Here is a 27,350-nt window from a genome sequence, read left to right as displayed (position 1 = left end):
CAGCAAGGTGCATCAGATAGTTGCGTTCGGTATTTTGACTTGTTTATATTCATTGTGGAAAAAAGCGACACTGCCTCCATGGCTGACTCTGCCAGGCGACTAGTGATGGTATCTCTGTCCCTCTCCCCCAGCCAATTGGAGCTGCGGGCTGCAGGGGGGAGGTTCTTGGGCCGCAGATGGCCCATGGCCGGGACTTTGAGATCCCGATCTAAATGAATCCCATCTTGTGCCTTGTGAGACAAATAATCATGTCATGACGTTACATCATTGTACGACAACATTGCATCCTCTTACCACAATTCAACAAGATCACATGAGGAGGCATCAGCATCACAGCATTGCAAGGCCATAAATACATCTGGGACAATAACTGTCCTGTGAGCTGGGCTTGCAGAATAGATGGGTGAGAAGTTGGGATTGTCTCATAACTTGATTCTGGAATGGGTGGCTAACCCTGGTCTTGCCTTGTGCATCATTGGCTGGTTGGTGATATTTATTTTGTCCGTGAATCTGTTTCAGGGAGCCTTCCAGAATGGTCAGCACAGAAGAGTTTCATCAGAAGGAGGAAGAATGTGACAAGCTGATGGAACAGAAAAGTCTTGGAGCAAAAGTAGGGGATTTGTAAATATTTCCTCCAGAGCTTATCTTTCTACAAAGAGTCTGATCCTTCTCCCAACGCTATAACCCCTCTTTGCTACCTTGGCAGCTGAAGTATCCCTTCCCCAGATTCTCAGCCTCCATGAGGCATCTGTCAGGGGTGGTGAGTTATATGGGCCCATGGTGCCCGTGCTCCAGCAATATTCAGGGCCCAGGGGCCCGGGTCCACCAATGTTTGGGGCCAGGTCTCTCCCCTGGCCCCGCCTGCTGCCCCCGTGTGCCTCCCCCAGCCTCGAGCATCCCTGCCACAAGCCGGTGGCTGCCCCCTGCAGCTCCTTGCTGTGCTCCATTCTGCCAGCTCCCGGCATCACTAGGGCCGCTGCAGGGCCCTAGTGCCCCCCATAGTATAAGGGCCCTACCGTCAATCAAACCCTAACCCCACCCCTTGACCTCCTAAGCCCTGTCCCTTGACCCCTTAAGTCCTCCCACCTGTCACCGGAAGTCCCGCCCCATGGGGTATTACTTCTGGGGTCAAGGCGGCCACATGACCAGAAGCAAGGTGTGTCATGTGACCCCTCTAATAACTCCTCCCACTGCCCTCTACCAATCAGGATGGGTTTCGTTCCAAAAGGACCACCCCGAGAGGAGATTTGACCAATCAGGGTGACTTCCAGGGTGGGGTGACCCGTCTGGAAGTGGGTCGTGTGACCCCTCTAAGAACTCCTCCCACCACTCTCTACCAATCAGGATGGGTTTTGTCCCAAAAGGACCGCCCTGCCTCCCAGACAACCTGCCAACCTTAAGCAACCAGCAACCACACACTGCACCATAGTAACTCTAACTCAGGAACCAATCCATGCAACAAACCTCGATGCCAACTCTGCCCATATATTTACATCAGCAACACCATCACAGGAACTAACCAGGATCACAGGATCAGCCACAACATCACCGGTTCATTCACCTGCATGTTCACCAATGTAATATACGCCATTATGTGCCAGCAATGCCCCTCTGCTATGTACATTGGCCAAACTGGTCAATCCCTACATAAAAGGATAAATGGACACAAGTCAGATATTAGGAATCGCAATATACAAAAACCTGTAGGAGAACACTTCAACCTCCCTGGCCACACAATAGCAGATTTTAAGGTAGCCATCCTGCAGCAAAAAACCTTCAGGACCAGACTCCAAAGAGAAACTGCTGAACTTCAGTTCATTTGCAAATTTGACACCATCAGCTCAGGATTAAACAAAGAGTGTGAATGGCTAGCCAACTACAAAACCAGTTTCTTCTCCCTTGGTTTTCACACCTCAACTGCTAGAAGAGGGCCTCATCCTCCCTGATTGAACTAACCTCGTTATCTCCAGACTGATTCTTGCCCGCATATTTATACCTGCCTCTGGAAATTTCCACCACATGCGTCTGACGAAGTGGGTATTCACCCACGAAAGCTTATGCTCCAATACATCTGTTAGCCTATAAGGTGCCACAGGACTCTTTGTCGCTTTTTACAGATCCAGACTAACACAGCTACCCCTCTGATACTTAAACAAGGTAGCAAACCCAGAAAATGTCAACGCAGGGGCTTTGGCACCTTCCATATGTCTGTGCACATTTCACTATTGCACTCTTCATCCTGCTTCCATTGGGGGAACCTCTGGGAATTGTTGGGCCCCTGAGATCACATGGTCCATAGGTAGTTTGGGAGGCCAATCCTGCACAAAGGCATAGCAACTGTGAGTGCCAATCTCAGGCCAGAGTGTCAGAACAGGGTAGACACCCCAAACTGGTGGTATATTCTGTAATCAGATTTCACCAATCCAATAACAAACGTGAACTCCTGGATCACTATATTAGTCTTACCATGGAGTCACAGCCAGTCCCCTTAGACTCTCTAGCCTATCTTGCCACCCAGATAAACTAGACTTTGTGATAATGGTCACTATGCTAAATATCACATCACATTAGGTTACTCCCAATCCCAAAGATCAGTTGCTTACCCTAGACCAATTGCTACTCTAGATGTTACCAAAAACAATGCTGGCAGCCAATTCTCTAGTAATCTAGCTAAAGATTTATCAGCTAAGAAAAAGAAATGAGAAGTTAAAGCAGGTAAAAAACATTAATAAATGAGTTAAATTTTGTAAGTCCAAAGTGACAGCAGAGCTGTAGCAATCTGCTAGTTTTCCAAAAGTCCCTCATGGACAGTACTGGATTTACAATGGATCCAGTGGCACTGTGGCACCAGGTCCACACTTGGAAGGGGCCCACAAAGGGTTAATCCAGTCCTGGCCACACCCCAGCAATGTGAAGACTCAGCAATTTACCAGTGATGGCTAAAACACTCAGCAGCCCTGTCACGGAGTTCCCAGGCGATGCTCTGGAACTGCTCCCTACGCAGCCAGTCAGGACTTTGGTGAAGTCTCCTCTCTGTGAGCAGACTGTCTTCAGGGCAAGAAGCTCACACGGCTTCCACCTTCCGGAGTCTGCCCTTGGAGCATTCAGCATCCTCTGCCTCTCCGTGTGCTTCCCACATCGAGTTCGCCCAGGCGGGGTCCTGGGGAAGCCAGAGGGTCCTGCACCCCAACTTCACAGTCAGACGTGACTCTTAGCCAGCCGGTAAAACAGAGGTTTATTAGATGACAGGAACACGGTCTAAAACAGAGCTTGTAGGTACAGAGAACAGGACCTCTCAGCCAGGTCCATTTTGGGGGGCAGTGAGCCAGACACCCACGTCTGCACTCACTCCACGTCCCCAGCCAGCTCCAAACGGAAACTCTCCAGCCCCTCCTCTCTGGCCTTTGTTTCTTTCCCGGGCCAGGAGGTCACCTGATCTCTTTGTTCTCCAACACCTTTAGTTGGCATCTTTGCAGAGGAGGGGCCCAGGCCATTAGTTGCCAGGAGACAGAGTGCCAGCCATTCTCTGTGCAGACAGTATCAGAGGGGCCTTCTTGGACTTTGCAACAATTATACACCCTGATCCCCCCACCTAGATACCAAAGAAATGCATAGGGGAAACTGAGGCACCCCTACAGTTTCAGAGGAAACATTAAGAACAGTCCCACTTCGTCACAAGCCCGGCTCAGGGTTACCCAGAAAATCAAAAAAACAAACAGTATTAAACACTAATGTTTTTACTTCATTAGACTCTATAAGTGTCACGGCTGGCCAAGCCTGTAAGGTCCCAATTCAGCTCACATTGATGGCAGTGTAAAGATTTGCACCGACTTAAATGGGAGTTGGATCAGGTCCTAAATCAATTATCCCCAAAATGGGCCCATGACTTGATGGCTGAGATTAGGACAGATTCTGAGCCCAGATAAGGATTTATTTTGGATTTAATGTTTCTCCAACCTCCTGCTGCCAGATCACCAGAAACTCTTGGCTGCCCACTTCTCTAGCATTACAACTAGACTCTGTGTAGTCCACTACTTATCTAGCCCCTGTTGCCATAGTATCTGAGTGTCTCCTGAGTATTTTAAACTAGAAATAGCAATAAAAAAACCTTTCTCTTCCTTTCCTGGATGTAGGAGAAAAAGCTCGATCAGCCTCTAGGCTTTGTGTTTGTTGGCTTGCTTCTACTGGTGAGTGAGACTGAGGAGGGGCGTTATACGTAGAGTTGAGCGAATTTTCACAGGCAACTTTTTGGGGGCAATAAACACAAAAAAATTTGGCAACAGCCAAACATTTGCAAATACATGTCAAATTTGCCACGTTTTTCATTTTGAATTTTTTAAGTCAAGCTGAAAAATGCCAAATGGACTGTTTCAATATTTTTCTGACCAAAGATTTTTGATAGTTTAGTTGGAAACAACTTTGTTTCAAATTTTCATTAAATTTAATTTTTAAATGTAACAGCTCAAATCAAAATAAAACATTTCTTTTTTAATGGAAACAAAACATTTCAATCAAGCCAAAATGAGACTTACTTTTTGCTGATTTATTTTTGAATTTTCAATTTGCTGAAAATGTTCAAGATTTACATTTTCATTTTGAACTGGAACTTTTTTTTTTAATTGTGAAATTGCCCACAAGCCAAAAAACCCATTTTTCACTCAGTTCTACTGTGAAGACACCTATTTACTTCTATAGAAATTGAATCGTGTCCAAAAGCAAGCTCCCACTGCCAGGGCAGCAAATCTCTTGGCCTTCTACTCTGGTTTTGCAAAGAGAGTGTCTGTCCACTTCTCTGGATACCATCAACACATTTAAACACCTCCCACATATTTAAAACTATAAATAGCAACAATAGTCTCTTTTTCAGCCTGCAGGAGAGCTGCATTAAATTGCTTATAGGTCAGGGGAGTGTGAGTGGGCGAAGGGGGGCACTGTACAAATAGACTATCATAAGAAAGCGAAGTCAAAGAAATTAGCATTCAGAGTGGAAAGTTTGGAAGAGACATTTGCTATTTTAATAGAAGCATGGAGCAAAGCGCTTTATCTAACCCAGGCCCAGCTCAGCCAGAGGTTTCACAATGCAAGGAGTTGGATCACAGAACAGGGGCTTCAGAAGAGACCAACAGGTATGCTGGGCAATCGGAACTCAGTGGGGAATCACAGCATGTTTAATAAGATTTCTAAGTTTCTGTTTAAAAATGGTTGTGAAACTCTCATGCAGCGTTCTTCCTGTTGTCAGTGTTTGCAGTCAGAGACTGCATCATTATTATTTTTAATCCTAGCATTTGCAAATTTCAATCCAGGATGAAGACCTTAGATATTTGCAACCAAAAATGACAAACTTCTGCACGTCCCCTCCCCTCCCCCTGAATGAAATCTTAAAGTGTTTTGATTTTGTACCAGTTAGAAAATTGCCATTTTTGTTTAAAGTAGTTTCACAGCAAAATGATTGTTCCTGCACATACTGCAAATGGAGAACAGGGTTTGCTTTTTCACTGACCACTGCTGAACTTGACCTTTTCTGCTCATTTGAGTTCACCCGCAGGCACACACACATGCATCCTGAATCATGCCATGCTCAGCTGCAAAAGCTTGGCCAGTATGTGTTTGTGCAGTAAATCTTAACTATCGATGGAGCAGAGCTGCAGAGTTCAGCTCCAAAGCTGGACTTTCCTTACATTGAGGGGTACTTGGATCTGGAGTTTTGGGTCCGATCATTGTACAGATGGAGCAAGTACAAACTGCACAGTTTGGATCCTGTTTCAGTTTTAAAAGAGAGGTTTTCAACAGCAATGACACCCAGTGAAGAACCAGAGAACGGCTCCTTCTGTTAATATTAGACAGTAGTTCATGAGCCAGCCCTAGAAGAGAATTACAGACTTGCAGTTACCAATGGCCCCGGGCTCCCTCATCCTTTATCTGACACTGGGGTTCTGTGGCAGGGGATCAGATCCTTACTCGGTCATTAACTGAATTGCACGAATATCCTGAACCTGCAAAACTGAGCTGGAAATCTCTCCAGAACAATATTTGGCATTTCTGGTCCTAGGAAGAACTGGGAAACACAGAAGCATCCATGAAACTGAAAATTATCTTTAGAATGCTGCAACCTATTTCCATCTTTCTCTTTTCTTGACACTCTCTAAAATAGAAGTATCTTAAAAAACTGAAGACTGGTTTAAGCAAAATAGCTGGCTAGATTTTCCCCCCCAACCTCTGAAATGGTTTTAGATTCAGTTTAAGTTTTGCGTGGTGAGTTCTTATTTTATCTTGCCCAGGTCATCCTGCCCTAGAGATAATTGCCATCTGTCTGTTTTAGGGTTTTATACTGTCTCCCATCATGGTAGTACTAAGCGCCTTCTACATAAAATCAGTAGCAATAGTGAAGTCTTGAGTGGATTTCACGGAGACACTGGCACTTCACGCTTTTTGGGGTAAAACATCTGCTCGGGGTAGGGTTTTTTGTTTTGATATTTTTAGATTTTATTAATTTCCTCTTTTTTCTGTGAGGGTTCGGGTTTACTGGGTAGAAGGTGGTGTCACTGTTATGTTGGAAAGACTTCTAATGAGTTATCGGTCATCCTCAATAGCTCTGTGCCATCCAGAGGTGAAAGTGAGGCTCCACAGGATGAACTCACAGATTTGGATGGAACCGAGATGGAACAGCGGGTGAAATATGTGGAAGACAAACTCAGGTAAGTTTGGTGATCTGAAATTATATTCCATTTTAGACCCCTACCCTTGGGGCCAAACAAGTGTTCATGTTCCTAATGGATCTCTGAGGTTCACACCGTTCTTGTCATTTGCCCTCCTTGCCTTTTATTGAGATGCCGGCCCCTTCTTTGGCTAGACGGACAATGTGCGGCCCTCCTTGTCTCCAGAGCCTCAATGCTCTGCCTGGGCACCATTGCTTGGCACTGACTCCTAGAGAGAGGGTGGTTAAGATCGTCACAGGTCTCCCACATGGCGGGGCAGGGCCATGGCCACCCAGCTGAGCAGATATGTTTTTAGCCATATGAGTCTTGACTGTTTCGGTTTTTTGCTGAAGGGCTGACTAAGCATTTTGGGAGGGGCTTCAGCTTTTGCAGATGTTATTACTTTTATGGATATTTTATTAACTCTAATCCCCTTGCATCATTCTTTGCCTGACGGAAGGGAAATGAATGCTCGATTTGAAGGCGCAGAGAAACGACTAGAGGTTTTGCAAGAACGGCTCAGGTAAGTGGGGAGGGTCAGGCCTCGATGACAGTGAAAAATATTGTGATTCTTTCTCAAGTATCTACCATATCAAAGAAGTCTTGTACATTTCCAAGTGGGCTTTCTTCTCGCTTGTGGGTGTTGATACTAAAATATCAATATGCCTAGTGATTGGACTAGCTCCATTTCTCCGGCTTGGCATCGCTCTCCATGGTCAGGTCCCGAGGCTGCCACCAACTTCAGTTTGTCTTGCAATGCAAATCTGACAGTGTGATGTAACACCACAGCTTTATTATGCTGTGTGATTTTCATCTTGAAATCATGTCATGTTGTGAAACAATATGATGAATTTTAGCTCCATCCCAAATAGTTTTCTGAATAGGTAATACCCCCTTGTGCATCAGCAGGACACAGGATAAACCCACCCTTCCTGATATAGAAAGGGCGGGTGGTAAACTTATACTTGGCAGGACTGTGAGTGCAGCTGCCATGATAGCATACTCTGATCCTAGAGGAAAGGGAGAGTCTTGCATTACTTAGCAGTGACCTCTTAACAGCTATTTAAGGGGTGGCATTGACAAGCTCCTAAAGGAAGGGTGGCAGCTGGGATTCTGGTGAGAGTGGAAAGGGGTGAACTGTGGGGGAGAGAAGAGAGGCAGTACCCTAGAGATGCAATTCACAAGCATAAAATGCCAAAATGAATCCTCCGAAAAGACCAAGAATAGTGATGAGCAAATCCAGCAAAGGTTGGTTCCAATAAACACACACAAGTAAGGATCTTCTTTAGCCTTATCTGAATCCCATATAACTGGGCTGGAAATTGGATAAGAACAGGCTTTAATGTGAGATTTCCTGCAACTTCTGTGCTTGGTCAGGATGGCATTACAATGACAGCAGCCTCTCTCCATGGTATTTTGGAGCTTCCAATCCCAGCTACAAAAAGGAAATACAGAGGCAGCCAGGATAAGGAAAATAGCTAATCAATCTTTTTCAAACCTGAAAGGTTTTTCTTAGAATTTTGTCAACTCAAGACTTGGTTGATGTAGGACAAAGGTTCAGGTTGTTAACAGAAAGTGATCCATGATACAGAGATTGGAACTAGATCCAAATTTCCCCCCAAATTCAGACCAAGTTGGATTCAGAGATTTTGTTCAACCAAGTACAGTAGGCTAGCTGCAAAGGCCGGATCTGGATCTGAACTTCTCCAAAGTTCAGTTTTCTGGGTTTTGGTTTATTTCCATCTGCATTTTTTATTCAGTGTTGTTTGTCCCATCTCTAGTCAGGAAGCAGCAAGTGAGACTGATTGCTGTGGTTCCAGATCGCAGGAGGCCACCAACAATAGTCAGTGCTTCACTCAGAAGTGAGTAGTGTGTATTTTTGTTGCTATTCTGTGAATTGCCTCTTCATCTAGAACCACTCACCCTCTTCCCATCCGACTAGTACATTTGTCACCTGTGAACTTGTTGGGACTCTACAAACACAACCTTGTGAACAAACTTCATGAAGGTGCATGAAGACAGCAGCACACATGTCCGTGCTCAGGGAAAAGGTGATTTTTGCGAGTTAGGATCAAGCAATGTTGCTTGTCCATTGAAAGATGTTTATTACCCAAGGTTTTGACACATTGGACTGAACCAGCTCTTATCAAAGTCAATGGGAATTTTGATATTGACTTCAGTGGCTGCTGGATCAGACCATAGTTTGTAACACACATTACCTTCCTCCTAAGTATAAATATCTGGGCTAGCGAATCCCTGCAGTATCTAAATGAATCCCATCAAGTGCCTTGTGTATTCAACCTGTGAAACAAGAAATCCACAATGTAATAACACTGCATTTGGCGGCAGCAACATCACATCATTGCAAGGCCATAAATACATCTGGGACAATAACTGTACTGTGAGCTGGGCTTGCAGAATAGATGGGTGAGAAGCTGGGACTGTCTTATAACTTCTGGAATGGGAGTGTCTTGTGCATCATTGGCTGGTTGGTAATATTTATTTTGTCCATGAATCTGTTTCATGGAGCTTTCCAGAATGATCAGCGCAGAAAAGTTTCATCAGAAGGAGGAAGAATGTGAAAAGCTGAAGAAAGGAAAAAGAGTCTTAGAGCAAAAGTAGGGGATTTGTAAATATTTCCTCCAGAGCTTATCTTTCTAAAAAGAGCCTGATCCTTTTCCCAACGCTGTAACCCCTCTATGCCACCTTGGCAGCCGAAGTGTCCCCTCCCCAGATTCTCAGCCTCCATGAGGTATGTGTACTACTGGCTACAGTGAGATGGGCGACTATGGCAGCTCCATGTCTGTCCCAGTACCCAAGTGCTGATGAAAGAGGCAAGCTCTCAAGACAAAATCCAAGTGCTGTTTAGATCATGCTAGCTGCCACTTGTGGAATATCGCTGTGAGAGTGATACTTTTCCAGACAGAATCTGGCACACCCGGATGCTCCCTGGTCAGGCAGATATCAGTTTAGGGTTGGGAAGTACAGAGTGGAGGCTGTGTCTTGTAAATTATATGGCAATTCATAAAGTATTTCCAGATTATTATTATTAACCTTTATGAATATCCCTTTATTCTTGATGTTTCTCCTTTGTATCTGGCTCTTCCATTTTAAAATGAACTTTTTAACCCCTCTTTTAGCCCTGGATTGGAGCCTGTCTTGGCCAATGCAATGAGAAGCATTGACCCTTGTCAAGAAGCAGATGTGCTGGATATGTACAACGGGCTCAGGACACATGAATGGGAGAAAGCCAAATGTGCTGCAAGTGGCTCTGCCTTCCCAATGACATATGAAAAAGGTAGCACCATAATTAAGGTTTGTTCCTATTCATATCCTAGAACTCAAATGTATAAAGTCTTGAAAAAATAATAGCACTGTACAAGCCAGTCTAATGACCTGGCGTTTAGTACTTGCATGATCAAGCAGGAAACTAGATGTGTCCTAAGCACCTCTTGATGCCAACTGACAGAGGGCATAGGGGTATGGGGATCCCCTAGGTTCATCAAAAGAATGCCATGTATGGTCTCTAATGAAAGCCTGTGTCACACATGACATCATAATCATTGTAAAAGGAATGTATAGAGTTAAGTGTATCTGTTGAAAATTAGGCTCTGTAGGACTGGTGGTTGAAGGCACGTCACTGAAATGTAGCACACAATGAGACAAACTGTCCAGACAGGAGGAGAGAGATACTTATCTCTCTGGTGGGCCATTGTGTGCCTTACAATAAAATTCTATTCCCATACTGAGTCAAATGTTCATTAAGAGTTTCCAGAAACTTCAGAAGGAAATTAACTGAAAGAGATAAACAGCCGAGGGAGCCCTGTTTTCAGGTGAAGATCAAAGGTCTGGCCTGGTATATCTGGGGGGTGCAGAGAGATGCTCTGGCATCCTTCAGTCTGTGAAGACAAGTTTCCAGCTGGATTGATCTTATGAAAGGGGGATCTCAGCCATCCTGGTTGAAAATGCTGGGGAAAAGACTGGGAGTAAGCTCTCCTGTAAGAGACAGGGGAATACTTTGTGAGTTTAGTTTAGCTGTAACAAGCATGTTATGGTTTATATGTAACTATTTGTTTCCCGTATTGTTACTTATTATCATTTGAATCTCTGTGTTTTGATTTAAAAAAAAAAGTATTCTTGTTTCACTATCCATGTATCTAAGTGCTGTGTGTTAAGTGGAGTGATGATTCTGAGTTGACTCTAGTAAGCTGGTGTGTCCTGGGAGCAGAGAATCTGAGCGTTCTAAGAGTGTTCAATGAATTAGAGGCTGGATGCTCCAGGGGGATGCGCGGAGGACTCAGGAGTTGGTGGGTGCCTCTTGCTAAGCTGTACAGAGAAGCGAGGCCTGCGGAGGCCTGGAAAGCAGGGCTTGTGTTGCCAGAGTCTGGGGGAGTCGGGGAGCTGGCACACAGCAGGTAGAGAAAAGACTTCCTCACGCTAAGGACAGGTGGTAGCAAGGTGCCTCACCACCCTGGGTAACCCTGGGAAGTGTCACAAAAGGGTCAGCTACTACGTTGTTAACTCTTATTTTCCAGCCCAGCATGGCCTATGGAATGCCATGGAGACCAACCTAATGGTGCTGCACAGTCCTGGCATTCAGAGGAGCAGGTTCAATTCCTTGTTGCCATTTCTCACTCCAACTAGGCATCAGCTGAGAGTGTTGCAGCATCTTGTCTGGTTTCCGTCTGATTCCTTGTGCTGTGCCACATAGGAGATCTAGTTCTGATTTCTAATTATTGCTTCAAGACTGGGTGTATTGGGGAAAAAAATCATCACTGTACATTAAGAAGACAGCACAGGTGCACAGAAATGGAGTGACTGCTGTCAGAAATGTCTGCACCAATTGTGCAGTGGGAGGTACCCACACTGGCACTCACTTAATTGATTAACCTCTAGCTATTACTGAGATAACTTCAATCCCTGACAGCTACGTGAAGCATTTTTGCACATGGATTCAAGGTGCATTTCTACTGATTGTGGGATGTTACGGTCGAATGACCTTTCTACTGAAGATGAGATTTAAGTCTTGTACGTACTGCACCATGACTCTTGATCCTCATCAATATTTACAGTGCTCTATTGTTATCTTTGCACCCCAGGCTGTGTTTTCCATATGTGAAGAAGAGCTGTCACAAAGACTGGAGCGAATTTTTGAACTCCTTGAGATTCCAGTTTCGAAGAAAACCACAAGCCTCTTTGACAGCAAACAGGTATTTAACATCATAGCGGAGTAGGACTTGGGTAGCAGCGGGAAGCTGGGTAACCTGCTTAGATCTGCCACCTCTCTACAGGCTTATTCACACAAGGGAAATATCTCAAATGTCCCACAGTTGCTAAACCTGGTTCAGCACCAACTGTGTGAGTGATGCTGGAAGCATCGCCGCCGCACCAGTGCCCTCCCCCACTTGCACCCCCTGCCGCCCCAGGCCCCGCACGGCAGTGTCCTGCCCTCTATTGCCCCGCTGCTGCTTCTGGCTGCCCTGCTGCAGTCCCTGGGCAGCTCGGGCCACTTTGCTCAGCCCTGGCTGCGGCGCTGGGGGGCAGCCACCCTGCGGCACCTGCAGGTGGTGCCGTGCACCCGCGGGTGGCCCCCAGCCCGAGTGTCCCCCATTCGGAGCCTGCCTGGCCCAGCCACAAGGAACAGCCGCTGCTTCCCAACACGAACCACAGCGGCCCCAGTGCACGGCGCGCTGCTGCTGCCAGGGCCGGCTCCAGGCTTTTGCCGCTGGAAGCAACAACAACAACAAACAACAACAACAACAAAAGATGGCCAGAATGCCGCCCTTGAAAATGTGCCGCCCCAAGCACATGCTTGGTTTGCTGGTGCCTAGAGCCGGCCCTGGCTGGAAGTCCTAACATAGACAGGCGCTACAATGGAAATAACCTGAGCTAAATTGTGAGCTGTGCAGGACAGGCAGAGTAGAGGGGAGAACTGTGATTCCTTTATATTTGTAATTGGTGTGACAGGAGAGTGGCTGAGTCATATGTAGTGTGGTAGATCACATGACTGAGATACACTAATCCTGTCATTGACTGTCCGGAATGCACTTACAAGAGTTAGAAACCTCCTTCCAACCCCATGTCCCAGTCTGGGCATTTGCCCAAACCCTGGGAGATGGAAGTTTCCAAATCACTGTTGGGCCAATAACCAGGAATTGGATTATTCCCATTTCATATCGGCTAAGTCAGGCTGTTTTGTTCTTTGTTTGGTTTGTAGCTGCCCCCTGGGCTGGCAAGAGAGATAAAGAATCACCTTAAAAATCTCTATTTTAACTATGGAGAAGACTTTTACCAAGCCAAGAGTAGGGTGAGTAAATACCAAGCCTGGGAAAGGGGTTCAATTTCCAAACATGTCTGTGAAACTCACGGTATTAAAAGATACACCACTGAGTTCTGTGCTGTATCGTCCACTTCTACCATGGGGGTGGGATTCGCCAAACCCCAAGAATTTTCCTGTCCAGCCCCTCCCTTTTACTCCTCTTTCCGCCCCCCTCAAAGGGCAGGTCTACACATAAAACACTGCAGCGGTGCAACTGTAGTGCTTCAGTGAAGATGCTACTACGCCGACAGAAGAAATCCACCTCTACGAGAGGCAGTAACTATGTTGATGGGAGAAGCCCTCCTGTTGACCTAGTGCTGACTAACCGGGGGGCTAGGTTGGTATAACTACGTTGCCCAGGGATGTGGATTTTTCACACCCCCTCAGGGATGTAGTTAAAATGCCAAAGTAAGTTTGTAGTCTAGCTGCACATCGTAGTAACGCCTCTGGCTGAGGCGCTCTAGATGCTCCTCCCTTCACACCCTGTTGATGCCACACCTTCCATCGGTCAGAAGGGGCTATAGAGAATGTGCATCTGGCTTCTATGCTGGGCCATGAGAGCTGGGCATACATTACGTTGTGCTATGTGAAACTGGGACAACAGTAAGTGGGTGGAACCCTGATTTCAATACCTATATTCCAGTTCTATAAAACCAGACTCTCTCCGGTTTCTTGTGGTAAATGTCTATCAGGGCTGCAATGGAGCTGTGTGGTCAGCCGGCAGTTTGGACATTTCAAAAATCTCTGGTTTCTCTGGTCTCCTGAAAGGCTTTGTTTGGATATGTGGGAGAAAAGGCAGCCCAGGAATTTTGTCAGGCCTCTGGCACACTGAGTCCCATAACCTAGAACTTCTCCTGATGGGGAGATCAGACTAAATAAAAGATCCCTGGATGTGTCTCCCTCACCACTATCAGTTCTGGCTTATGAATTCCATTACTGATGTTAGTTACTCCATATTTATAAGCTGCAAACTGAGTCAAAGGCTGGTGGTAGAATCTGCTTAACAATTAGCATAACAACATTGCAAACCCCCTACGATACTCACTGTCCTTACTTTATTTTCAGCCTTCACTTTCTCCTGATCTACAGAAGTTTCAGCCACTTGTACATTTCACAGCAGAGTGCTACAAAATTTACTGTTTGTTGCTTCTTCAGAACCCGCCCATTAAAGCTGTGTGGCCCACAGAGGAAAGAATCCCAATCTCTTGCATACAGCATGTGGACAATAAAAACGTGGAGGATGGGATGCCATTAAACTTTCTGTGGCCCGTGCTGGCATGTGGGAGACTAGTATATAAGAAAGCTGTAATCTATGATTAAATGGAATGGCTGTTTGGAATTCAATTATACCTCTGTGTTATAAAACAATAAAAAAAAAATAGTGAAATAGCAGCCTTGCAGTTTGTGTCTTTTTTTATTCAGGAAATGCCCAGGTTTTAGCTCTTGTAGCATATACTCTGGAAGGGGATGTGACACAGAGACCACTGGTGCCTGCTGGCAAAAGGTTCACTGCAGGATTTCATAGCAGCAAATCCTAACAGGCTTGACAAGCTTACTATACCTTGCACCCAGATTTCATAGTAGTTATCCATAAAGAATGCCATGAGAGGTCTCAAATTAAAACCAGGGTCGCACTGGTCATTAATAGGGTTGTGAAATGTATGTACAGATATTATGTGAGGAGTTATGTGCCTGCACTGGAAATATGTTTAGATTCGGTATCAAGGTATGAGTCACCAACCAAAGAGAGAAGCAACTTTTCTTCCAGACAGGAGATAATATGTGTCTCTCTCTGCCAAAATGTAAATTAAGATTGTAAGCTAACGCAATGGAATCCCCATCTACACAGGAAGCCAACAGAGCCATGTGAAGTCAATAGAGAAGAGCACACTGGGAAAAACAAGTGATGGGGGAGTGATACTGCCCCTGACTAGAGACAATGAACTTTGAGAGATATAGGGAGAAGACAAAAAGACACCCTTTTATCCTGCACCTAGGAAGTAAATGAAGAGTGGTTTACATTTGTGAAAACAGGATCTCATCCAACCTTGGCTGAAACACTGCAGAAAAGGCTTTGGGTAAAATAAACTTCTTTAGAAAGGGGTTTGGCTTGTGAAGTTAAGTTGAGACTCTAGAAAGCATGTATTAATTTTCTTGTATATGTAACCATTCTGTTTCCATTAGCCTTACTCACTAATCATTTCAATTCTTGAATCTCTGTTCTTTGTTAATATGCTTAGTCTTGTTTTTACTATAAATATATCTAAGTGCTGTGGTGTTAAGCAAAGCAGTAATCCTGAGATAAATCATTCAAGTTGGTATGTGCACTGTCCTTTTGAGGACAGCAGCCCTGGTATTTCTGTGAGTGTTCAGTGGATAAGGTGCTGCACACTGCAGGGGAATGCCTCAAAAGGGCTTGGGAACTGGGGTACACCGATTGCTAACCTTCAAGATTTGGGTGGCTAAAAGGCTATTGGTATTAAGGAGCTGACACCCAGCAAAGCACAAGCAAGTTTCCCTCTCACTGGAGGCGGGGATGGGGGAATAACATGGTGACTCACAGTCCTAGACTTTTGCAACAGATCAGCCCCTTCAGTTATACAAACGCTACGCACAGTAGGAGGCCTGGTTCTTTTATTTTGTAGCATCATCGGCATAGAAGACATTTGAATGCTTGTTCCTGGTTAAGACCACTGGGACTAAAATGTTGCATTCCTGCCCTTCCATCAATAAATACAAATGAATGGCCCTGATCCAGCAATCCTTTCTCAGGCAAAACTTGTATTGACCTCAGTAGTAGTTTTGGCCAACTATGTACAGCAGGACTGGGCCCCAGATCATTTAAGCACTCGACTTACAATGAATGGTAATGATAAAGGGCCTGAAAAAATCATCTATCTGCTCCAATCAGACAATTAAGTCAGAGAGTCTCTTCCTCTCCCCCCCTCTCCCCCAAATGCTCTCCCTCCTATGCAGGCTTCTCAGCATGTGCTAATAAGCTTGGAGATCTGGCTTGGGAAGACAGTTTATGAAATCCAGTGCAAGGGATTAGATTAAAGTGACCAGTCTCACTTGTTTGTCTTGTTACTGAAGGACTGGCAAACAATCGGATTCCCTCTTAATATTCCTCAGTGGGTGCTCAGCTTCTCTGCACGCTCTCTGGGGGAAATTCTTCAACATCCACTTCCAGGAACTGAAATACACCATCCAGCTCCTTGTCAAAATGCTTGCTAGTAGACATGCTGCTTACAGAAGATACAAACCAGATCTGACTGGGAAAAGAAACAGTGGGATGGGAAAGACCCAAGATTTAAATCTGGATGGGGATAGGCATGGACAAACTGACCTGCAAACCGCTATAACAAACACCATGTCTACTGCGGCACCTGGAAGGTGGTGAGAACAGATGGCTATTATGGTTTGGTTGCTCATTTCTATTCACCCTGTCACACCTTTCTACTCCTGGAATGCCAAACATGGACACAATATTATCCACTCAAACTGACCTATTCACTTCTGCATCTAACTTTGGACTCTCCAAGATACCCATCTTCAAACAAATTATCTAGCATCTCATCTTAGAATTATAAAACAGGACAAGAGTACAATTTCCAAGCCAACATAATGTACTATTTAATATGGTGTAACATGCCTTGGTTAATAAAACCTACAATAAAAATAAAGAGGCTGAAGGTTAATCCAAGTTACATTTTTCATTTCTATTCGATCAGTCAAAATAATAACACAGTGACTATTTGTATTTATAAAGCACCTCTCCCCCAAAGTGCTACACATTTTAGTGTCATTTAAAAATAGTCAGGGAGGGGCTAAAACAAATCTCAAGGAGGAGTGACTTCCAGAAGATCACCCAAGTGAGGACCCAAATGCCCACCACCTGGTCTGTAGTGGAGAGATCCCTGAAAAGCTGGTGACTTCAGAATATAAATATATCCCAGAGAAGAAGGCTCCAGATTGAGATCTTGAATCCGGCCAGGTTCTGTACCACTAAGAACCCAGATCCCCAGCTGTTGTCAATTGTTGCAGCTCCACTGATGTAATGGAGCAACAATGATTTACATCAGCTAGTGAGCTGACCTAAAATCTTTAAAAAACTATCCGGCCAAATTAAAGTCTAGGTCCTGCTTTGCAGCCAGTCAGTGTAAAGAATGCAGGGTGTGCCTAACATGATCAGAGCTGCCAACAGCCCTGATCAACAGAAAGTGAAATGGGTAATACTCAGAAAGACAAGAGATCCAGATAAATACATTGGCATTTAAATGCTACTCCAAACCTCTGCCTGTGCTAAAATGAGCTGGAAAACTCAGGAGAACTGATTTTATCATGTGACTTCCAGTACTTCTGGCTTCTGAGAGGTGAGAAATACCAGCAAGAACATCTTTGTTCATGGTATATGAGGGCTTTCCATTTTGGTCCTGCCTGGAAGTTCCAGGTGGAAAGAGAATAAGTCAGCCAAACTTTTTCTAAATCTCAACATGGTTCTTGTTTTGGTCCAAGTAGGTGCCTATTATATCTGAACTCGTCCATCCATTCCTAGTGCAGGTTTGCAAAAATGTCTATATTGATGACCAGACATAACAGAGATACTCAATATGGAGTAGGGGACAAAGGTGACTTAATGCCATTTTACACACCCTGGATTCTGGGGCTGCCAGGAGCCAGTTCAGTCCCCAGCATAAGCAAGAGCAGCTCCAAAGGCTGCCCTAACTTATGTCCTGGCAGCAGCTATCCCCAAGGAACATTCAGAAGCTCAACATAACATAAGAATATAAGAATGTCTATACTGGGTGAGACCAAAGGTCTATCTAGCACAGTATCCTGTCTTCTGACAGTGGCCAACGCCAGGTGCCCCAGAGGGAATAAACAGAATGGGTAATCATCAAGGGATCCATCCCCTGTTGCTCATTCCCAGCTTCTGGCAAACAGAGGCTAGGAACACAAGCCCTGCCCATCCTGGCTAATAGCTATTGATGGACCTTATCCTCCGTGAACTTATCTGGTTCTTTTTTGAACCCTGTTATAGTCTTGGCCTTTACAACATCCTCTGGCAAAGAGTTCTACAGGTTGACTGTGCGTTGTGTGAAAAAATACTTCCTTTTGTTTGTTTTAAACCTGCTGCCTATTAATTTCATTTGGTGACCCTTAGTTCTTGTGTTATGAGAAGGAATAAATAACACTTCCTTATTTACTTTCTCCACACCAGCCATGAGTTCTCCAGCCATAGCCACTCCCTCTCCCCACATGCCTCTTCCCTCCCCTTGGCACAATACTAAACTTGGGGTTGCAAATGGGAAGCAGTAAAGGCCCATTCTGCAGGCCTTATGTCACTAGCGAACCCTTCTTACATTGGGTTGGTAGAAGCAGATTCCCCAGTGGGAAAATCTGGTTGGTTTTCATCCTCTTTGTTCTGCAGGAGCAGTGTAAAGGCGCCACATAGCCAGGGCCGACTCCAGGGTTTTGGCCGCCCCAAGCAGCCCAAAAAAAAAAAAAAGCCGCGATCGCGATCTGCGGCGGCAATTCGGCAGAAGGTCCTTCGCTCCAAGTGGGAGTGAGGGACCGTCCGCCGAAAAGCTGGACCTGCCGCCCCTCTCCGGAGTGGCCGCCCCAAGCACCTGCTTGCCAAGCTGGTGCCTGGAGCCAGCCCTGCACATAGCAGCCCAGAATCAGAGCCCAAGTGTGCCTTGCTACTGTGCACGGGACTCATTACCTTTTCAGCAGATGCCACACCTTCAGAGAATTCTGTTTTATACTTTGACAGACCAAGAAACAACATCTCTGTCATCTCATGTCTCTTTCGTAGTCCTTTGATCATAACATTAATCTCCTTCCAGAATGTTTTCACTTTCAAAATCACCATCTGGATTCTGGTTAAATGCTTGGATACCTCTTTCAAGTGCTTATTTTCCCCTGGGGTAGCCAGTGAACAATATTCAAACATAAGCCATTTCAGCAAACAATGATTTGCATAAACGTATCTCTCTTATGGAAAGAAAAATTCATTGAATTGCTAGTTAAAGATACTCTATCTATACATTTTTTATAGGAGAGATCTCATTCTCTATTGCAATTTTTAGGTTTTTCAAAGTAATTTTCTATTAAACTTTATGTGTTTCCATCTTTATTAAATTATTTCGGACTTTTCCATACGGTACTAAAACTAAATCAGTTCTTACCTATATGGTGACCCAGCATGCTTTGCAGGAAAGCAGAAAAGAGAACATTTTGCACCTTTATGAAGAAGAAAAAGAAACAAACAAAGCTGCAAACCAGAGAAGTTGTACTAAATGTTAGAGACACAGTCAGTTAATTTAGGACAGGCAAATCTCATTGCTTCAAACTTCTTTTAAACTGCATTACAAATAGATGTGTTTCTATTATGTTAGATATCAAAGACCAAGTGTCTTCTTTAACTTTAACCCTTCTCCTGCAATGCTGGAAATGCTGGGCTAGAACTTGCCAGCCAGAAAGTGAGACTAACTAGAAAGAAATGTGAGAAAGTGATAAATAGCTGGGCCTGAGCAAAAGGAACAAATGGGCAGGGAACATGTCTGACTGAGGCATGTGTTGTAGGTATGGCACTTGTATCAGACAAGACTTGGTTTTTGTGAACTGCACTTGGTTATTCTAGGACTTGGCAGCTGCAGCCGCCATTTTGAAAGCCTTGTATGGAAGTGTTCATTCTCATAGAGACTTGACTTCACCCTGCGCAATCTCCCTAGCACAGATGTGTTGTAAAAAGTGGCTTACTCCAGTATAGATTACCCTGGTGGCAATACCAGTAGCTACATCTGTGTAGCTACCGCAGTCCCAAACACATTTCTGTAGCCAGGCCCTGAGCTCCATGGTGTTACTCCTGGGGGAATTCTGCGCCACAATATTTGAAAATTCTGCATATTTTATTTGTTAAAATAACACAATATAATCATGCCAGTTTCAATTATTTTGGTAATTTATTTCAAAATATCTGTCAGCAAGTATGTCTGTAACAATACAGAGCAATAAAGAAAAAGAGATTCTGGTTTTGGTTTTTTTTGACAAATAGCTTCCTTTCTAGGCATGTTAATGCAGAACTTTGAGTAATTCATTTAAATTAAAATACAGAACTATATTTCCTGCACCTATCAGAACTAGTGCAAAGGCTTGGAGGAGTCAGGGGTAATGGAGGAGTTGAGGGAGGGGAAAGGAGCCTAGGAGTGAACTTGGAGGGTGTTGGGTGGAAGAAGGTTTTTTGGGGGGGAATGGGATTGTTAGGGAGTTGGGAAGCCTACCCCATGCAGACCCTGGTTGACCCCAAGCCTCTCCCATTCAGTCAGGGGCATCTGCCCCTGTCCCCGCACTCCCCATCGCTATGGGTCTCTGCAGCCCTCCTCTGCCGTCTCCAGGGTCAGCGTTGTCACCCCACTAGCTCCTGAGTCCATGCCCCAGTCTGTCCCACTCCCCAGCCATTCTGAACCCCAGTCTGTGACACCCCCCAGCAGCCCTGTGTGGCCCACTCTGTCCAAACCTGGCTCTGCGGGCAGGGTGCTGTGATGAACTTCTACTCCTGGGGGAATTCTGCAGAACTGGGCATAGAATTTTTTTTTCCACACAGAAAATACATTCTGCCTCAGAAGTACTGCAGTTCCGCATTTTTCCCACCAGAGGCCGCTGTGGCACCAAACAGCTGGGTGCATTGATGCGGCCGGCTGTTCTGGTGCCATAGCGGCCTCTAGTGGGCAAAAGGTGGCAATGCAGAATTTCTTGGGCAAAATGTACTTTAGGCCGGAAAATACAAAATTATTCGGGACAGAAGAATTCTGGTCGTCCACAGATGCGCAGAATTTCCCCAGGAGTAATGGTGTGCAGGGGAAGTGCACCTACTTCTACACCCTTTCAGGGGCTGCAGCAAACCCCAGCCTGCATGGCCAAAGGGTGCAGAGGAGGGAATGGGGCCATGACACTGCTTCAGCCCTTCTTTCTGTGCATCCCTGAGGAATATGGAGGGAACGCTCCCCCATTTGCAGGGACTACAGTTGTGCCAGACCCTTAAATATGCTCCTTCTGACACCCCCCCCCCCCACTCATGTAAGGGCTGGAAACAATCTGACCCTAACGCATTTTAACTAGCCATGGTGACGGGGGAAGAGAAGATGATTTAAGGGCAAAGAGACAAAGCAAGGGGTGGAGATGCAATAAGGGACCAGGCTCCTTGAGCCCCGTGTTCTTTTCTTGTCTGTCCTTTCTTCCTGCCCTTCTCCTGTACTTGCTTTCATGCTCAGTTTGGAGATGTCAGTCTGTTTCTCAAGGGCAGAGAAGCTGAAATACAAATGTGGCTTCTGGTGAAGCAAATATTGAGCAAGCACTTAAATAAGCAGCCAAAGGAGCAGTGATGGGACTATTCAGGACAGAGGGTGGAAGTATTCAAAACTCTTTATGTACCTAACATGGCTGGTTCAGGGATATTGAACCCAAGCCTGCTACAGTGTGAGGTGAGGGACAAAGGACCAGATTTTTAAAGGTGCTTAAAGATCCAGAGTGGCACCTAGGCCAGATCCTCAAAGATATTTAGGTGCTGAACCTACATTGCTTTCAATTGGAGTTAGTCACCTAAATGCCTTTGAGGATCTGGGCCATAGTGGGATTTCCAAAAGCACCTCCAAGGTGCCCTCTAAGCACCTATCTGCATCTTTAGGCACTTTAATACCTTTAAATGTTTGGCCCTAAATGACTTACTAGACTTGTCTCTCCTTTTCCAGCTGATTCTCTGCCAAGAGTTTCTAGAGAAAAAGAGAGTACTTTTTTCCCCATCTTCTCTACTTCTTGCAGGAAATCTTGGCTCCAGCTGTCCATCTTAACAAGAACTGATTTTGCCATCTCTATCTCATTGATTTTTATCGCTCTCCTGAGCACAGGAAACAGGGAAGAAATAATGTTCTGGGTAGTTATTGCATGCTATACAGGGAAGAAATATGTCAGTATGGTTAGTTCATGCTAAAATCAACTTCATTGCATGGAGAATTAGGCAAATGTCTCCAGATGTTAATGAGAATTGAGGTGTTCGCTGCATTGACAAATGTATCTTTGTCTTTCTTTGTAAATTCAGTCAACTGTGCAATGAAGGTTGCTTGGGACTGCTATGTAGACAGAGATGGCGTAACAGCACTGTATATATGTATATTATATAATTTCCATGATTGGGTGTTCCATGACAGGGAATTTCATACAAAAGGCAAGGCCAGAACAGCCTATATTTTCAGAACACCAATGAATTGCAGGTGACTAACAACCTAATTTCATCTACAGATCAGGTGATCATCCAAATGCTAATGTTTGCTGCTGCAATTTATGATGGTTCAGATTTTGTGGGATCAAAAAATGCAGATTGTCCTTACCGGACCTCTAAGGTAGGCCTAGAGAAGATCTATGGGAATTTGAAGTTGGTGTAGCAATGCATTGGGGGGAATGAAGGCAGGAACAAAAAAACCCAGCTCCCTTTCCTCAGTATATGAGAGACCTGAAGGGTCTCCAATGAGGAGACTAGCGACGGACCAAGGAAAAGAGCAAGTTCTATCCCTTCTAAGGCTCTCTGACACTGAGGAAAGGGAGCTCCTTACATGCCTGGTAGGGTAGTGCCAGACCATTAGAGGGCTGGCACACCCTAGCATGGAAATGCAAACGGTGTGTGCAAATTGTATTTGGTTCTCAGGCTGGCTGAATGCTCACCCTAGTGCTCTTTTTCGACACAAGCTGCTAATCCAAGTCTGAGGCCCTGGGGATGTTCCACTTGGAAGCAGAAATTGATGGAGTCTGGTATTTTCTTTGGTGCCATCTTGTTTATTTACCAGGTGTGACACTGTATGGAATATGTGAGACATTTAATGATATTATCAATAACAATATTATAAAATTGCAAAGAATCTTTCCAGATATGCCACATAAGGTATCAGTGAAAATGTTATGTTTTGCCAAGTATGATTAGGACCCTACCAAATTCACAGCCATGAAAAACGCATCATGAACCATGAAATCTGGTCTGCCCAATGAAATCTGGTCTTTTGTGTACTTTTACCCTATACTATATAGATTTCACTGGGGAGACCAACATTTCTCAAGCTGGGAGTCCCAACCCAAAAGGGGGCCGCGAGGGGTTGCAAGGTTATTGTAAGGGGGTCATGGTATTGCCACCCTTACTTCTGTGCTGCCTTCAGAACTGGGTGGCCAGAAAGTGGCGGCTGTTGGCCAGGCACCCAGTTCTGAAGGCAGCACCACCAGTAGCAGTGCAGAAGTAAGGGTGGCAATGGGTGGCCAGAGAGTGGTGGCTGCTGGCCGAGGGCTCAGGTCTGCAGGCAGCAGCACAGAAGTAAGGGTGGCAATATCATACCATGCCATTCTTACTTCTGTGCTGCTGCTGGCAGTGGTGCTGCCTTCCGAGCTGGGCTCCTGGCCAGCAGCTGCCACTATCCGATCACCCATCTCTGAAGGCAGCACTGGTGCCAGCAGCAGCACAGAAGTCAGGGTGGCAATATCACAACCCCCTTATAATAATCTTGTGATGCCCCCACTTCCCCTTTTGGGTCAAGATCCCTCCAGTTACAACACCGTGAAATTTCAGATTTAAATATCTGAAATCATGAAATTTATGATTTTTAAAATCCTGTGACTGTGAAATTAACCAAAATGGACTGTGAATTTGGTAGGGCCCTAAGTATGATAATCTTGTTTATATGTTTGTATCATCTTTGTATTGTGAATTACAAATATGTGTGATATATCTGTATTTCAAACTTGTGCAGTGCTTCTGGGTGACATCCCCAGACAGATTGGCATCAGCATTATCCAGCCTGCTTGATGGCATATCAAAGGCAATCAGCTTTACAATTAAACCATTGAGAGAAGGCAGGGGCTACACCTTATGAGTCAGCAAGACATGTAGGGGCATGCCTGTGGATAGAGAACTCTAAGGCTTTTCCATGCCTATTGTTGTCAGACGTCACCGGTGTGGTGCTCTGCTCTGTTCAATGCTGATAACAGTCGGCTGTATGCATGTGTTCCCTCTCTGTGCTGCCCCAGCTCTGCACAGGTAGCTGACACAGCAGACCCCGAGAGAACCCCCAATGATCACAGACTCCGATAAGGTACAAAGGCACCCAGCCAGGTTTATTGTCAAACGAAGCACAGTAATAGTTTCCCGCAGACTCTACAGGACATACTACAAATTTGTGCCCCCTGACAATTGACTGGTTCAGTCAATGGTGGGACTTACCACTGCCCCCTAGGCCAGACAAAGATAGTCACTCAGGGATGCAGTCTTATACACAGGTACAAACAAATTACACATCACTCCTGATGCATTGAGGTACCCCTCTACGTGTTAAGGTGCTGCCTCTCTCCTGGTACATGTTGGTTCGAACAAACAATTCTATCCATCATATTAGCCTTTTGACCCTGCCTTTTGGATGGGTCAGCCTGTTCCTCATTATCTCTGTGGAATGTGTTCGTACCAGGATGTTCTGGTGCCATCCTGGCACATGTTCATCCTATTAGTACTTGATACCTTTTAGATATGTAAAAAACAAACAAACGAGGAGTCCTTGTGGCACCTTAGAGACTAACAAATTTATTTGGGCATAAGCTTTTGTGTGCAAGAACCTACTTCATCAGATGTATGAAGTAAAAGATACAGGAGCAGGTATAAATACATGAAAGGATGTGGGGTGCTTTACCAAGTGTTAAGTCAGCCTAACGAGATAAATCAATTAACAGCAGGATACCTTTACATTTTAATACCCGTCAGTTAGCTAGTATTTAACGATTTAATATGTACCATGTTGATTTTGTTTGTCTAGTTTCGTAATCAAAATGTCATGCAGTACCAAGTCAAATGCCTTATAGAAGTCTAATTATACACCTCTACCCTGATATAACGCGGTCCTCGGGAGCCAAAAAATCTCACCACCTTATAGGTGAGACCGCGTTATATCGGGTTCAGTCTGGTACGGCGTACTGGCAAGAGCCGGTACGCCGTGCCGGACTGGACCGGCTTCCCCGGCGGTGATTTAAAGGGCCCAGTGCTCCTGCCGCTGCGGAGAGCCCTGGGCCCTTTAAATCACCGCCGGATCTCTGGCAGTGGGGCTCGGGTGGGGATTTAAAGGGCCTGGGGCTCCCCCCAGCGGCCAGAGCCTCTGGCCCTTTAAATCACCGCCTGAGCCCAGCTGCCTAAGCCCCAGGGTGGTGATTTAAAGGGCCCGGGGCTCCACATGAATTTGGATATAACGCGGTAAAGCAGTGGGGCTCGGGTGGCGCTTTAAAGGGCCCAGGGCTCCCCGCTGCTTTACCGCGTTATATCCGAATTCGTGTTATATCGGGTCGCGTTTTATCGGGGTAGAGGTGTATTACAGCAACACTATTACCTTTATCAGCCAAACTTGTGGTCTTATAAAAAAAAATCAAGTTAGTTTGACAAGATCTAGTTTTCATAGACCCATGCTTCTTGGCATTAATTATATTAACCTCTTTTAGATTTTCATGAAGTCCTGTATCAGCCATTCCACTATTTTCTCCAGGAGTGATGTCAGATTGACAGCCTATAATTATCTGGGTCATCCCATTTACCTTTTTTAACTATTGGCACATTAGCTTTCTTCTTGTCCTTTGGAGCTTCCCCATTGTGCCAAGACTTATTAAAAATCAACATTAATGGTCCAGAGAGCTCATTGCCCAGTTCTTTTAAAATTCTTGGATGCAAATTATCTGGACTGGCTGATTTAAAAATATCTATCTTTAGTAGTTGCTGTTTAATATCCTCTTGAGCTACTGTTGGAATGAAAAGTATTTCTGCACCGTATAGGAATAATATAATTATTTATTACGTGTATTAGCATAGCACCTAACAGAGATTGACCAGGACCCCATGTGCGAGGTGCTACACAAACACAGAACAAAAAAAAGGTGGTTCCTGCCCCCAAAGAGTTTGTAAGTTAAGTAATACATCAGCTGCTTCTTCACAAATACAGAACCAAAATATTTATTGAACATTTTTGCCTATTATACATTATTGTTGGCAATCCTCATTTCCAGCTAGTAACTGACCAATACTATTGTTAAGATTAACTTTGCTCCTAATATACTAAAAATCTTCTTATTGTCTCCATGTGTCCTTTTGTTTCCATTACCAATTTTCTACAATTCCTAGCTTTTAAATTATATTAATTGCTATCAGCATCCCTCTATGTATTTATTTATTTGTTTGTTTATTTTAATAGTTGCTTTCACTTCCCCTCTAAGGCAGGTTGGCTTTTTAACCAGTATATCCTTCTTTCTTCATTGTGGGAGCATGGGTTGGCTCTGCATATTTAAAGGGCCAGCCTCAAAAAGGCACGATGGGAGGAAAAATGTTCCTGTAAGAGAGTGACCCTGCTCTGGAAAGAGTTAGCAGAAAGCAAAAAGTCACCAAGGAAGGTGTCCTATGGAAGAGGCTCCTTTGGTGCTGTGCCTGTCATCAGGGCCGGCTCCAGGCACCAGCTTACCAAGCAAGTGCTTGGGGCGGCCACTCCGGAGAGGGGCGGCACGTCCAGCTGTTCGGCGGCAATTCGGCGGACGGTCCCTCACTCCTGCTCGGAGTGAAGGACCTTCCGCCGAATTGCCGCCGCAGATCGTGATTGCGATCGCAGCTTTTTTTTGTTTTTGTTTTTTTTTGTTTGGCTGCTTGGGGCAGCCAAAACCCTGGAACCGGCCCTGCCTGTCATTACTCTCTCCCAGGGAGTGTAGGGGGATGACACTTCAGAAATGGGAGGAGTAGTGGAGGGGACAGTCTCGCCTACATGATTTCTGGGAACTGTGGGACTGATCCCACTGAAATGTAACAGAACAGGGTAAGCACCCAGAGCAGAAGCTGACCTGGGGGCTTTAGAGACCCCTGCAGCTTCTAATAAACATTGGGGAAGGAAATCAACTCAGCAAGGTCAGGCTCCACTCATAATTCTCCTGTAAGGGCTTTCTGACCAGGCTCCAGCAGAGCCCACTGGTGAAGCAAACAGCCATCTCTGCACATGTCACCTCACCAGCTCCTGAATCTGCAAATTCTAAAAGAACAGCCGGACACAAGTTTTTCCAAGACTCTTAGGAGTGAAAGATCATGTGTCATTGGAAATGCAATGTCTCCTTGATTTACAGTAAAAGCTTGCAGACTTTGGATTTACATTTATGCTTTGCAGAGTTATCTCCTTTTTTGTCTGATTGTGAGTGGTTCCTCTCCCCCACAACTTCCTCAAAAATATTTAAAAGTTTATATTGCATCCATTAATGTTTTGCAGTATCTTTCTAGCTGCTGTAACTTATTG

General features: G+C 45.0%; 1 protein-coding gene across 2 annotated transcripts; it reads left to right on the top strand.

The window, feature by feature from the left end:
• The first annotated feature begins 4,879 nt into the window (after positions 1-4,879).
• LOC112115909 lies at positions 4,880-14,406 on the top strand. 2 transcript variants are annotated; one of them, XM_024213131.1, is made up of 8 exons: positions 4,880-5,126; positions 6,591-6,695; positions 7,156-7,218; positions 8,477-8,557; positions 9,836-10,010; positions 11,795-11,905; positions 12,913-13,002; positions 14,170-14,406. In XM_024213131.1, the coding sequence occupies exons 1-8, from the start codon at positions 5,026-5,028 to the stop codon at positions 14,332-14,334; spliced, it is 891 nt and encodes a 296-aa protein (XP_024068899.1). In that variant the 5' UTR covers positions 4,880-5,025; the 3' UTR covers positions 14,335-14,406. The 2 variants fall into 2 exon arrangements, with proteins under 2 accessions (XP_024068899.1, XP_024068898.1); XM_024213130.1 differs by having other exon boundaries at positions 4,881-5,126; positions 14,080-14,406.
• The last annotated feature ends 12,944 nt before the right edge of the window (positions 14,407-27,350 follow it).

Source organism: Terrapene carolina, unplaced genomic scaffold, assembly GCF_002925995.2.
Source record: "Terrapene carolina triunguis isolate 2854851 unplaced genomic scaffold, T_m_triunguis-2.0 Scaffold1018, whole genome shotgun sequence".
Lineage (NCBI taxonomy): Eukaryota > Metazoa > Chordata > Testudines > Emydidae > Terrapene > Terrapene triunguis.
The sequence above is the reverse complement of the archived record's forward strand: the minus strand, read 5'-3'. Positions and strand labels throughout refer to the sequence as shown.

Bases quoted from the DNA above. Each gene is read 5' to 3' on its own strand.
- LOC112115909 (XM_024213130.1), top strand. From the start codon at position 5,026: ATGGAGCAAAGCGCTTTATCTAACCCAGGCCCAGCTCAGCCAGAGGTT. The intron at 5,127-6,590 runs GTATGCTGGGCA...CATCCTCAATAG, and splicing joins GCTTCAGAAGAGACCAACAG to CTCTGTGCCATCCAGAGGTG. The intron at 13,003-14,079 runs GTGAGTAAATAC...CTTTATTTTCAG, and splicing joins TTTACCAAGCCAAGAGTAGG to CCTTCACTTTCTCCTGATCT.